At 40.2% G+C, this 14,485-nt stretch overlaps 1 protein-coding gene and 1 gene segment (V, D, J or C); both read right to left on the bottom strand.

Moving 5' to 3' along the window:
- The window catches only part of LOC102415345, a gene marked incomplete in the record, with an annotated part of 786,957 nt that overhangs the window by 396,997 nt on the left and 375,475 nt on the right, over positions 1 to 14,485 (bottom strand).
- LOC112587962 (endogenous retrovirus group K member 25 Env polyprotein-like) lies at positions 570 to 6,654 on the bottom strand. Its single transcript, XM_025296507.3, has 2 exons — positions 6,447 to 6,654; positions 570 to 3,093 (listed from the first exon to the last, which is right to left on the bottom strand). Exon 2 carries the CDS (start codon positions 3,091 to 3,093, stop codon positions 2,407 to 2,409), a length of 687 nt encoding a protein of 228 aa, XP_025152292.1. The 5' UTR covers positions 6,447 to 6,654; the 3' UTR covers positions 570 to 2,406.

Here is a 14,485-nt window from a genome sequence, read left to right as displayed (position 1 = left end):
TCTATATATGCATAACTGAGTAACTTTGCTCTACAGAAGAAATTAGCATAACATTGTCAATCAGCTATCCTTCAACTTTTAAGTGTTGAATACAAAAAATTTTTAGAATGAAACATAAAATCACAGTTACAATTTTTTTAGTTTCCAGATTTAACTATGAGCCAGAAGGAAATAATCCAAAATATTTCAACTGCAGAAAGAGAAGAGCCATTAATCCAGAAGCCTTCACTAGTAAAAACAAAATTGAGACATTCTCAAATGAAGGAAAACTAAGAAAGTGGTCACCCAGAAGACCTATCCTAATAATGTCTAAAGGAAGCTCTATAAATAGAATTAAAATTATAAAGGAAGGAGTCTTGAAACAACAAGAAGGAATAAAGAATACAATAAGCAAAAATACAGATAAATACAAGACTTCAATTATATTTGGTGAAAATATATATGTTATATAATAATATAATTATATATCTGGAAATAATTATAACACTGTCTAATGAGGCTCTAAACACACATGGAAGAGGTACTAAAGAAAATTATTTTATGAATGGGGAGAATAAATAGGTGTAAAGAGAGGCAATATTTATATACTTCATTCAAATAGGTAAAATAATATTACCAATAGACTGTGTTATGTATAATGCAATAACTGGAGCAACCATATGTGGGAATTTTCTCCCTGGGACTTGGAAACAGTGAACCTGAAAGAACAACACTTGGACAGTCTCTGCAAGGACTGACAACTTTATTTCTGCAGTCAAGCCTTTTATAGGAGCAAGGAACAAAGAGCTTAGCACATACAGCAAGCAGAGCATGTACAAGGTTAAGATATAATCAGTAAAAGATATTTCAAGGACCAGTGCATTCTTAACGACCCATGTGTTTATCCCATGACCCATTTTTCTCAAGCAACGTCTTTAATGTTTAATCGTTAAATCTTGGCGTGGAGCATAGCCAAAGGCAGGAAATGTTTTTCAGCTATCAGTACACAATGCCTGGGTATTTCTGGCCCTTCGCCATTTTCCCAAGGACCTTCTCCTTCAAGGCTATTTTGCACTGTGCCTCCCAACATATCCTCCTTTTGTTTTTACTTTAAGCACAGCAGCTGCTAGTTGGACTCTGCTGTGGGAGGTACAGAGTCTTGAGTAGAGACATCTATATCCTACAAATAATGACAGAAAAAGCAGAGCAATTAATACATACATAAAGAGGTTGCCTCCTGAAAACCAAGTTCTAGGATCCAGAGAGGAAAATGTTTTGGTTAAAGTATCATAAAACTGGGTGCTATATAATTCCTTAGGTATTTTTACTTGAAAATTAGCAATTTGTTGTTTTAAAACATTGATGTCAAAACTTGAGTTATCCGTGAGATCCTGCAAATGTGCTTTAACTTTATCCCAAGGATACTCAGTGTTATTATAGGGCATGTTAGTCAGACAGAAAGAAGTAAAATTTCAGTGACAACGTATATGTATTTGAAAAGTATGTTGCTGTACTTGATCTCCTAAATTAATTACCACTGTTTGTAATTCATTGATTCATGTTTGCAATTGCTGATCTATTTGAGCTTATCAAGTCCAGAGATCATGGGAATCTTTGTGCCATGCAGTAATAAAATCATGATTATTTATAGAATTGTGTAGTGCCACACCAGATAGGGTTCCTACTGTAACAATAGATATTAGACTAAGAATGCCAGCAATAATCCATCCTATTATGCGCTTTGACCTCTTTAAGCCATTTTTGAACAGAACTGAAAGGAATACAGAGTCGGTCCATGGTTCTGTTAGGCTAACAGGAAGCCACAATTTAGATCTCTGCTTGACTACTGCAATGTTGGCATTATGATATGGAATAGTATAGTTTAAACACATATACAAGGCACATGCTGTACAGTTAACAATCTTAGCAGAAAGATCTATATCAAAGTTACTTACAATAAACATGTATGGGAGGTGCACACAAGATTGGATATGACTTGTACTAGCGTATAAAAAGGTGTAATTTTGAGGTTTTAAGGATTTTGTAGTCCCATACACACTGGCAAAGCGCTCCAATGCAGCAGGAATCTTCCACATATGCCATTGCTCAGGTCCTATGGTAGGGACTATGATTCTGGGTCGAGGTGGAGACAATCCCCCATTATACCAATTTAACAGTATGTCTTTATAAGCCCAAAAGCTAGCATTGGTCTTATGAAATCCCCACACGTTGGACCTATTATACCAGGAACAGTTATGGTTCTTTTCCTGTTCCTCAGAGCAGTTCACAAACAACCAATGGGGCCCCCAATCAATGAATTTAAATATAGATTGATTTTGCTGAATGATAGAGATTTTCCCAAATTGTTCCCGACAATCTGACAAGTATAGAGGTTGAATTGACTGCTTCCTTCTCCATGATACAATGTCACATATTGGTTAAATTATATGCTTCTTCAGGCCGGAAGAGTGAATTAGTGTAGTTAACTATTTGTCCAGGATAATGCCTCTCAGAGTCATTTAGCAGAAAGGATGCAGTTGCAAACATTCCTATACGATAGGCAGAACCATTGTGTGCTGAGTAAGCCCACCATTGTGGGAATATAGTCATGCGTAAAGGGTGAGATCCGAAACATATGGGTAAGGTTTTGAATCCAATAGAAATATTTATTTTTCTTCCTTCATCTTCTTCATGAACTGGTCTTTGTGTTGACCATGGAGCTGGGAAGTGCAGGCTGTCATTGGTGAGTACCATAGGGGCCTTATCGACCCAATCCACTATGGATAACAAGGGTGGATTAGGTATGTATGCCCAGTAAACATATTCCGCACTTACCCCAGAGGAACAAGAGAGAACAGCTAGCATTGCCAGAAACAGCTTATCTGGAGTCATGGGAGTTTTAGTAACTTTCAGTGTTTGTTCAGCCTGATGAGTCATGTTTTTCACCTGAGCCCATGTTGGGTAGGGGTTTAGACGTTGATGTTTTCTCTTCGGCTCCTCTATGGTCATTGATGAGACTCTTCGTGACAGCTGCGTCACCTGCCGGGGGAGTCCGGTCTTGGGGTCCTTCTCGGTAATGGACATGGCAAAGTGGAACCCGGATTTCCTCTCCATCTGCAATGACAAGACTGTAACTTTTGCCTAGGAGTCATAAGATTCCTGGAAACCATTGATTAAACTGCTTATACCATATTGGTGTGTTGACTTCTCATAGTTTCTTACTATCTCCTTCTGCAAAATGTCTGTCTGCCCGAGTATCAGAACTATCTTTTAGTAAATTTAAAAAATTTAAGGAATAAAGAGTTAAAGATAATAACAGTTGAGGGTTCATAGGATAAGAAGTGTGTCTCCTCTTCCATATTCCCCCTTTCTGTTTTAATACATGAGTTTTAAGAGTACAATGGGCTCTTTTGATAATTGCTTGACCCTGGGGATTATAGGGCATCCCCGTAATGTGTGTTATATTCCATTCCAGTAGAAAGGAACGAAACGAGTGAGAGGTAAATGTAGGCCCACTACCTGTTTTTAAGACCGAAGGTATTCCCATAACAGGGAAGGTAAGTAACAGTGCGGAAATGGCGTGTTTGCTGGATTCTGAAGAGACAGGCACTGCCCATATAAAGCCTGAAAATGTATCAACTGAGACAAAAAGCAAAGAAAACTTTTCTAAGGAGCAATGAGTGAAATCAGATTGCCAAAGGGAGTTAGGCTGTTGCCCACGAGGGTTAACTCCTGAAACTGTGGTACGTAAATGCAGAGGAGCACAGACGTCACAGGATTTAATGATATGTCTTGCTTCAGTGAGGGGAATATGGTATTTAGAGTGCAATCTTTTAGCATTGGTATGAAGATTAGTGTGTTTGTCAATAGTGGACGTAAATACAGGAGCTATGATCCTATCGACAGCATCATTTCCTGTAGCCAGGGGGCCAGGTAAACCTGAATGAGCATGTATATGTGCAATGAAGAAATGTTCCATACGTGATCGAATTAAGGCTTGAGTCTTTGAAAAGAGAGTATATAATTCTTCATCTAGGTTGTATAAAAAGGCAGTAACAAAATCAGGGAAAAGGGAGGCAAGGTATTTGGAATCAGTATATACATTGAAGGATAATGGTTGAAGAGACAAAAGAGCATATAAAGCATATAATTTAACTCTTTGTACTGAAGAATAGGTAGTAGGTAATTTCTCTTTGATATCAGGGCCGACAATCCCAGCTATGCCTTTCTTGTTGCCATCAATAAAATAGGTAGGTGCATTTGAAATAGGCTGGGAGGCAATGATATTAGTTACTATAAATTTAGTAAATTGCAGGAAGTCCCATAATCTTCCTTTTGGCAAATGGAATGAGATAACATTCTGAAAATCACTTAACTCTATTTGCATGGTCATGTTATACTGTAAGGCATTTTGTAATTTCTTTTTTGTTAAGGGAACATGTATTGCATATGGATCAAATCCAGTTAAGGTTCGTACATGGCTCCTTCCTAATACAATTAGTTGCCCTATTTTCTCGATATATGATACGATTTTTTTTGACTGTTTGGCATGCAGATATACCCATTCTATCGGGTTGTTTTGAGCTATAATTGCAGTAGGTGAATGTTTGGTGGGAAATATATATAAATAGACTGGTTGGGTATGATCCAATCTAGTTGAGAAAGATTGTTGAATGCGTTTTTCAACAAATTTTAATTCTTCTTTTGCTTCCTTTGTTATCTGTCTAGGACTATCAGGGTCAGGAGATCCCTCTAAAGTTTTAAATAAATTTTGTAATGCATAGGTGGGAATGCCAATAGATGGCCGAAGCCAGTTAATATCTGCTATCAATTTTTGAAAGTCATTTAACATGCGTAGAGAATGCACAGAGGTTTGAGTTTTTTGAGGTTTTATCTTAGACTCTTCCATAACATGTCCTAAGTAATTAAAGGGAGCTTTCAATTGAATTTTATCTGGCACAACAAGCAGGCCATGATTTTGAAGAGTGATAGTGACTTCTTCATATAACTGTTGTAAACAAGGTTCAGATTCCATGGAGAGGAGTATGTCATCCATATAATGAATTATGAAAGCAGTAGGATATTTATCTCTAATGGGTTGTAATAAAACAGATATGAGATATTGGCAAATGGTAGGAGAGCTCATCATTCCCTGAGGTAAAACCTTCCATTGAAATCTTTTAATATGAGTCATGTGATTTATAGAAGGAACTGAAAAAGCAAAATGTTTTCTATCTTTAGGATGCAAAGGTATAGTAAAAAAGCAGTCTTGTAAATCAATAATAATTACAGATCAGCCTTTTGGCACCATGGAAGGAGAGGGCAATCCAGGTTGTAATGGCCCCATAGGAATCATAGTATTATTAACATTTCTTAAATCTATCAACATTCGCCATTTTCCTGATTTCTTTTTCATTACAAAAAAGGGAAAGTTCCATGGGGAAAATGAAGGTTCTATATTATTCTTCTGTAGTTGCTCATTTACTAATTGTGTGAGAGCTGCCAACTTTTCTTTAGTCAGGGGCCACTGAGGCGTCCATACTGGGGCATCAGATTCCCAGACGAGAGGCAGCGGTGTTAACTCAATGGCCCCCACTAAAAAGGCTCCACGAGATTGTTGGTCAATCATCATCTGTCGGGCTTCATCGCCAACCCACATTTGCCACTGAAGTAATTGTTGAGGATTTAGAACCATCTTCGCTACTTGGAAAAAATCATATGGCATCCAATGATCAGCCCATCCTCTGAGGAATTCTACACAATAAGGAGTAGGTCCATACAGAGTGCATGCTTTCTTAAAGCTAGACAACATACCAAAATCTAGACTAGCCCAAGTATTCTGGCCTTGGGCAGGTTGACTAAACTGTATCGGGAAAGTGAAAGTGCAAGCAGGCATCTCCCAAGGAGGAGTGAAACGGTTAGTATGAGCGAAGTTAGCAGCTACTGTTACAGGCGGAGCAGAAGGATAAACCTCAGATTTGGGCTGTCCGTTGAATGAAGTGACCTCCACTCTAAGTGAAGTTTCACCACATCCTTTATGCATACGTCTCCAAGCTGTTTTTCCAGGGATTGTGTCTGATTGAGCATAACATTCTTACATGTCAAAGCACCTTGCATATCTTGTTCATCAAGCTCATATTCATGTAAGGACCGAACAGTCTCTACTTCCAAATCAACATTATGCCCTTCAATTTGTTCTATGACAGCCCGTATGAGTGACCATGTAACCCACCATTGAGGGGGAATACGGACTCCTTGCCGATATGCTCGCAAAACATTATTCTTAACCCTTTCCCATATGTCTAGATCAAGCGTCCCCTCCTCTGGGAACCACGGATTATGTTCCAGCAAAATATGATAGCAGTCATTCAACTGATCTCTTGAAACATTAACACCATTTTGTTTCAAAAAGTGATGCATCATAGAAAGAAAGGAATCTTACTGCTATGTTGTCCCATCCTGCTTACCTCTTTCTGCAGGGCTCGCTGCTTTGTTCAGTCTTCTTATCAAGTCCCTGTTCGGGCGCCACCTGTGGGAATTTTCTCCCTGGGACTTGGAAATGGCGAACCTGAAAGAACAACACTCGGACAGTCTCTGCAAGGACTGTCTGACAACTTTATTTCTGCAGTCAAGCCTTTTATAGGAGCAAAACAAAGAGCTTAGAGAATATGGCAAGCAGAGCACGTACAAGGTTAAGATATAATCAGTAAAAGATATTTCAAGGACCAGAGTGTTCTTAACGACCCATGTGTTAATCCCATGACCCATTTTTCTCAAGCAACGTCTTTAATGCTTAATTATTAAATCTTGGCGCAGAGCATAGCCAAAGGCAGAAAATGTTTTTCAGCTATCAGTACACAACGCCTGGGTATTTCTGGCCCTTCACCATTTTCCCAAGGACCTTTTCCTTCAAGGCTATTTTGCACTGTGCCTCCCAACACCATATAAAAACAGCTATGCAATAAGACACACAAAGGAACAGTTCATGCAAAGATGAGCTCGATAAAGGACAGAAATGGTATGGACCTAACAGAAGCAGAAGATATTAAGAAGAGATGGCAAGAATACACAGAAGAATTGTACAAAAAAGATCTTCACAACCCAGATAATCACGATGGTGTGATCACTGACCTAGAGCCAGACATCCTGGAATGTGAAGTCAAGTGGGCCTTAGAAAGCATCACTACGAACAAAGCTAGTGGAGGTGATGGAATTCCAGTTAAGCTATTCCAAATCCTGAAAGATGATGCTGTGAAAGTGCTGCACTCAATATGCCAGCAAATTTGGAAAACTCAGCAGTGGCCACAGGACTAGAAAAGGTCAGTTTTCATTCCAATCCCAAAGAAAGGCAATGCCAAAGAATGCTCAAACTACCACACAATTGCATTCATCTCACACGCTAGTAAAGTAATGCTCAAAATTCTCCAAGCCAGGCTTCAGTAATATGTGAACTGTGAACTTCCTGATGTTCAAGCTGGTTTTAGAAAAGGCAGAGGAACCAGAGATCAAATTGCCAACATCCGCTGGATCATGGAAAAAGCAAGAGAGTTTCAGGACAACATCTATTTCTGCTTTATTGCCTATGCCAAAGCCTTTGACTGTGTGGATCACAATAAACTGTGGAAAATTCTGAAAGACATGGGAATACCAGACCACCTGATCTGCCTCTTGAGAAATCTGTATGCAGGTCAGGAAGCAACAGTTAAAACTGGACATGGAACAACAGGCTGGTTCCAAATAGGAAAAGGAGTATGTCAAGGCTGTATATTGTCACCCTGCTTATTTAACTTCTATGCAGAGTACATCATGAGAAACGCTGGGCTGGAAGAAACACAAGCTGGGATCAAGTTTGCCGGGAGAAATATCAATAACCTCAGATATGCAGATGACACCACTCTTATGGCAGAAAGTGAAGAGGAACTCAAAAGCCTCTTGATGAAAGTGAAAGTGGAGAGTGAAAAAGTTGGCTTAAAGCTCAACATTCAGAAAACGAAGATCATGGCATCTAGTCCCATCAGTTCATGGGAAATAGATGGGGAAACAGTGGAGACAGTGTCAGACTTTATTTTTTGGGCTCCAAAATCACTACAGATGGTGACTGCAGCCATGAAATTAAAAGACGCTTACTCCTTGGAAGGAAAGTTATGACCAACCCAGATAGCATATTCAAAAGCAGAGACATTACTTTGCCAACAAAGGTCCGTCTAGTCAAGGCTATGGTTTTTCCTGTGGTCATGTATGAATGTGAGAGTTGGACTGTGAAGAAGGCTGAGTGCCGAAGAATTGATGCTTTTGAAGTGTGGTGTTGGAGAAGACTCTTGAGAGTCCCTTGGACTGCAAGGAGATCCAACGAGTCCATTCTGAAGGAGATCAGCCCTGGGATTTCTTTGGAAGGAATGATGCTAAGGCTGAAACTCCAGTACTTTGGCCACTTCACGCGAAGAGTTGACTCATTGGAAAAGACTCTGATGCTGGGAGGGATTGGGTGCAGGAGGAGAAGGGGATGACAGAGGATGAGATGGCTGGATGGCATCACTGACTCGATGGACCTGAGTTTGAGTGAACTCTGGGAGTTGGTGATGGACAGGGAGGCCTGGCCTGCTGCATTTCATGGGGTTGCAAAGAGTCGGACACGACTGAGTGACTGAACGGAACTGAAGGCTAAGTTTCCTTACCTGAGGATAGATTAATATTACTTTGTGCATTTTAGATTATAAAAAGAGTATCTAAAGTGCTGAGTAATGGACTTGGCATATGGTAGTGGTTCAATAAATGATAATAAACACTCTGATGTTGAAGATGAAAATGACAAAAAGACATCAGGTAGAAATAAGAATCTCATGATAATTCTCTGACCTATTCCACTGAAGACATTGGGCAGACTATAAAGCTATAAATCCAAAATATTAAAACTGAACAAAACCAGATAGTATGGATAAGAATACCTTGTCTTTCTGCTAGGAGCTAGCACGGGCGTTTCCACCCATGACAAAGGTCATGTGGAGAGGCCTGATATGCAAAGGCGAGTCAGGGCTCAAGGGGCCCCCCTGGACCTGCCTGAGCATCTACCCCAAAACCAAAATCTGTCTGTTTTACTATTTCACAACTTTCACCAACTCTTCTGACATTAACGGGGGGCTATCCCTGACCACTTTTCTCTGTAAGAAAATCAACTTAAAACTCTAGTTAATAAGTCTCCTGGACATATTAGGAGTGTTTCAATTCAAACCCCTCTGATGACTTTCTAGCTTGCCTGACAGGTTTGTTCAGATTCACAGCCTCCCAACCACGAGAGGCACAGAAAGCTTAAGATATTCTAACAATGCAGAGATTCTCAGAGAGTTAAAATTGTTAGAATAGAACTAGTAGAGGATTTCTTTGTTGAGCTAATGCTTGGTGCCAAGTTTCCATATCCCTTACCTACTGTGTCCCTGGGAGTGTATCGATTAATATAGTTGGTGTATAGAAATGTAAGTAGTAGCTTTAATGTTTGTAACCTTGGACCCTTGAGTTAATTCTTCTTGTTATAGGCCACCACACTTTTGCCCTATAGGAATGCAACTTTATCTAATGCTTTTGGAGGGTGGCACTTGACTTTAGAATAATCACCTTTAGAGAAAAATAAGTTTTCTGAAGAAAGGGTAATAAAATGCTAACAGGCCTCCTGGCCAGAAGATGATGTAAATCACCTAAAACTTTTGCATATGATAAGTTTACAGAAAGAAAGCCTGGCTTCAATAAGGATCAAGGACTGCTGACCTTGCATGACTCTACCCCTTCCCCCATTATCCTCTATGCACAACTTAAGGTATAAAAACTACTTTGGAAAATAAAGTGCGGGCCTTGCTCATCAGGCTTGATCTCCATGTGTCGTTCTTTCTCTTTCCTTTTCCTTTTCAGGCTGATTCCCCTGGAGCGCAGGGGCTCTCTGTGTTCACTTTCCTGCCTGGGCTTCTAAGACCCACTCAAGAAAGTGCCTAAGGTGGGGCACCTTCCGCGATTCGAGAGGGCGCCTGCGGCCTACGTGAACAGAGCAAGTCCTGTGCTGGGGCTTTATTGGCTTTCTGCATAAACCAAGGAATATCAGCCTCTTTTCTCTCTTCTATTTTCTTAACTGCAAAATTCTTTCCTTATCTCTTTCTCTTTTTATCTATCCTTTCACCGACTCCGTCCTCCCAAGGGAATCCCTGGATCCAACCAGGGCTGGACCCTGGTATCTCTCTCTTTGAATCAAGAAGCTTCCACTTCTTCTTCCCTTCTTTGTAAACCTCCCCTCTTCTTCTACCCACAAAGGAGGAGTGAGGAGGGCTGATTCTATCATTCAGAGTCCATTTATGAGTAGGAGATTGAAAAAAAAGTGAAAATGCTAGTCGCTCATTCATGTCCAACTCTTTGTGACCCCATGGCTGGCATCCTGTCAGGATCCTCTGTCCATGGAATTCTCCAAGCAAGCATACTAGAGTGAGTAGCCAATCCGTTCTTCAGGGGAATCTTCTTGACCCAGGGATTGAACCCGTGTCTCCTGCACTGCAGGCGGATTCTTTACCGTCTGAGCCACCAGAGAAGCCCAGGAGATCAGTTCTCAGTCTAACTTAAAATATAGGACTCCAGAGTCCACTTATTCTGCTTATAGCTCCTGCATTTTGAAGTCTTTGCCTACCTGTGATAATGTTTTTCTATAGAGGGCTAATTTAGTGCCCTGGGATGGATGCTTCTTCTTTCTCTTTCAGCCCAGATGCCTGAAAAGTTAATCAACTCTTGGCCAATTTGAGGTGTGTCCTATCTTTCCACCTCATCCTTATAGGAATTCTGAGCTTGCCATTCTGGATTCAGAAGGAAGTAAGAAACTCTACTTAGGCATGAACCTCAAACCCACCTTTCCTAGAGGTAATCAGAGGACCAGTGATATTAGGTCCAGGAGGAAATTAGGTCCAGGGATCAGCTAAAAGTCCTTCTTCACTTTCTGTTTGTATTAAGCTAATATATACAGCATCTTCAGGAATCTTCCCAGTGGTGAGCAGGGCAGGATTTGGCAATTTTTAGGTCCCTGACAATATCACCATAGGATATTAAATCCCTACTTCAAATGGAAATATTTTAGTTGAATAATAATGAATATATGACATATCAAAACATGTAAGATGCAGCAAAAGCAGTACAGAAAGTCCCTGACTTATGGCTTTCCAACTTTACAATAGTACAAAAATAATATGGATTAAGTAGAAACTGAACTTCTAATTTTGAATTTTGATCTTTTCATGGGCTAGTATGATGCTGTCTTTTAATGCTGAACATCAGCAGCGAGTTGCAGCTCCCAATCAGTGACTCTATCGCAAAGGTAAACAACCAACACACAACCATTCTGAACCTAGACAGCCACTTAGATTTTCATCTTCAGTACAGTGCAAAATAAATTATACGTGGTAGTCAGCATCAAATTATAAGATAGGCCTTCTATTAGATAACTTTGCCCAGTTCAGTTCAGTTCAGTCGCTCAGTCGTGTTCGATTCTTTGCAACCCCATGAATCGCAGCACGCCAGGCTTCCTTGTCCATCACCAACTCCCGGAGTTCATTCAGACTCAGGTCCATCGAGTCAGTGATACCATCCAGCCATCTCATCCTCTGTTATCTCCTTCTCCTCCTGCCCCCAATCCCTCCCAGCATCAGAGTCTTTTCCAATGAGTCAGCTCTTCGCGTGAAGTGGCCAAAGTACTGGAGTTTCAGTTTTAGCATCATTCCTTCCAAAGAAATCCCAGGGCTGATCTCCTTCAGAATGGACTGGTTGGATCTCCTTGCAGTCCAAGGGACTCTCAAGAGTCTTCTCCAACACCACACTTCAAAAGCATCAATTCTTCGGTGCTCAGGCTTCTTCACAGTCCAACTCTCACATCCATACATGACTACTGGAAAAACCATAGCCTTGACTAGATGGACTTCTGTTGGCAAAGTAATGACTCTGCTTTTCAATATGCTATCTAGGTTGGTCATAACTTTCCTTCCAAGGAGTAAGTGTCTTTTAATTTCATGGCTGCAGTCACCATCTGCAGTGATTTTGGAGCCCCAAAAAATAAAGTCTGACACTGTTTCCACTGTTTCCCCATCTATTTCCCATGAAGTGATGGGACCAGATGTATGATCTTTGTTTTCTGAATGCTGAGCTTTAAGCCAACTTTTTCACTCTCCTCTTTCACTTTCATCAAGAGGTTTTTTTAGTTCCTCTTCACATTCTGCCATAAGAGTGGTGTCATCTGCATATCTGAGGTTACTGATATTTCTCCTTCCAATCTTGATTCCAGCTTGTGCTTCTTCCAGCCCAGCATTTCTCATGATGTACTCTGCCTATAAATTAAATAATCAGGGTTACAATATACAGCCTTGACATACTCTTTTTCTTATTTGGAACCAGTCTGTTGTTCCATGTGTAGTTCTAAGTGATGCTTTCTGACCTGGATACAAATTTCTCAAGAGGTAGGTCAGGTGGTCTGGTATTCCCATCTCTTTCAGAATTTTCCACAGTTTATTGTGATCCACACAGTCAAAGGCTTTGGCATAGTCAATAAAGCAGAAATAGATGCTCTTCTGGAACTCTCTTGTTTTTTCCATGATCCAGTGGATGTTGACAATTTGATCTCTGGTTCCTCTGCCTTTTCTAAAACCGGCTTGAACATCAGGAAGTTCACAGTTCACGTATTGCTGAAGCCTGGCTTGGAGAATTTTGAGCATTACTTTAATAAGGTGTGAGATGAGTGCAATTGTGTGGTAGTTTGACCATTCTTTGGGATTGCCTTTCTTAGGAATTGGAATGAAAACTGACCTTTTCCAGTCCTGTGGCCACTGCTGAGTTTTCCAAATTTGCTGGCATATTGAGTGCAGCACTTTCACAGCATCATCTTTCAGGATTTGAAATAGCTCAACTGGAATTCCATCACCTCCACAGCTTTGTTTGTAGTGATGGTTCCTAAGGCCCACTTGATTTCACATTCCAGGATGTCTGGCTCTAGGTCAGTGACCACACCATCGTGCTTATCTGGGTTGTGAAGATCTTTTTTGTACATTTCTTCTGTGTATTCTTGCCACCTCTTCTTAATATCTTCTGCTTCTGTGAGGTCCATACCATTTCTGTCCTTTATTGAGCCCTTCTTTGCATGAAATGTTCCCTTGGTATCTCTAATTTTCTTGAAGAGATCTCTAGTCTTTCCCATTCTGTTGTTTTCCTCTATTTCTTTGCATTGATTGCTGAGGAAGGCTTTCTTATCTCTTCTTGCTATTCTTTGGCACTCTACATTCAGATGCTTATATCTTTCCTTTTCTCCTTTGCTTTTCACTTCTCTTCTTTTCACAGCTATTTTTAATGCCTCCTCAGACAGCCATTTTGCTTTTTTGCATTTCTTTTCCATGGGGATGGTCTTGATCCCTGTCTCCTGTACAATGTCATGAACCTCAGTCCATAGTTCACCAGGCACACTATCTATCAGATCTAGGCCCTTAAATCTATTTCTCACTTCCACTGTATAATCATAAGGGATTTGATTTAGGTCATACCTGAATGGTCTACTGGTTTTCCCTACTTTCTTAAATTTCAGTCTGAATTTGGTAATAAGAAGTTTATGATCTGAGCCACAGTCAGCTCCTGGTCTTGTTTTTGTTGACTGTATAGAGCTTATCCATCTTTGGCTGCAAAGAATATAATCAATCTGATTTTGGTGTTGACCATCTAGTGATGTCCATGTGTTGGCTAATATAAGTGTTCTGAACATGTTTAAGGTAGGCTAGGCTGAGCTATGGAGAAGGCAATGGCACCCCACTCCAGTACTCTTGCCTGGAAAATCTCATGGATGGAAGAGCCTGGTAGGCTGCAGTCTATGGGGTTGTTAAGAGTCGGACACGACTGAGAGACTTCCCTTTCACTTTTCACTTTTATGCATTGGAGAAGGAAATGGCAACCCACTCCAGTGTTCTTGCCTGGAGAATCCCAGGGACGGGGGAGCCTGATGGGCTGCCCTCTATGGGGTCGCACAGAGTCAGACACGACTGAAGCGACTTAGCAGCAGCAGCAACAGCAGGCTGAGCTATGATGTTCAGAGTTCAGGTGTATTCAATGAACTTTTGACTAAAGATATTATCAGCATATGATCAGTTTTTGGGCACATAACACCATTGTAAGTCAAAGAATATTTGTAATTAGAGACAAATTTATGAATTTAAATAATATTTGTCAGGAAAGAAGTAATGTTTAGAATTAATAGGCAAAGTTGCAACTCAAATAACTAGAAAAAGTAGCAAGTTAAAATAAAAGAAAGTAAATGTAGCAAATAATAAAACATGAGCAGAAAAAAACAGTTTATCAACCACCATAAGAGAAAAATAAATATATAAAGAACCCTTTATCTGTTAAACTAACTGAATCCATAATCTAAAGATTATTAAGTTTCTCCCATAAGGCTATGCTTACATGGCCTCGCTATAGTGAACTTTCTGAAAATTATTTCTAAATCATTAAAAAC

The sequence above is a fragment of the Bubalus bubalis genome, chromosome 11 (genome assembly GCF_019923935.1).
Source record: "Bubalus bubalis isolate 160015118507 breed Murrah chromosome 11, NDDB_SH_1, whole genome shotgun sequence".
NCBI lineage: Eukaryota > Metazoa > Chordata > Mammalia > Artiodactyla > Bovidae > Bubalus > Bubalus bubalis.
This window is presented reverse-complemented; position numbering and strand designations above follow the sequence as displayed.

What these genes read in the sequence shown, in the direction of transcription:
- LOC112587962 (XM_025296507.3), bottom strand. Translation starts at nt 3,093, where the DNA reads ATGGAGAGGAAATCCGGGTTCCACTTTGCCATGTCCATTACCGAGAAG.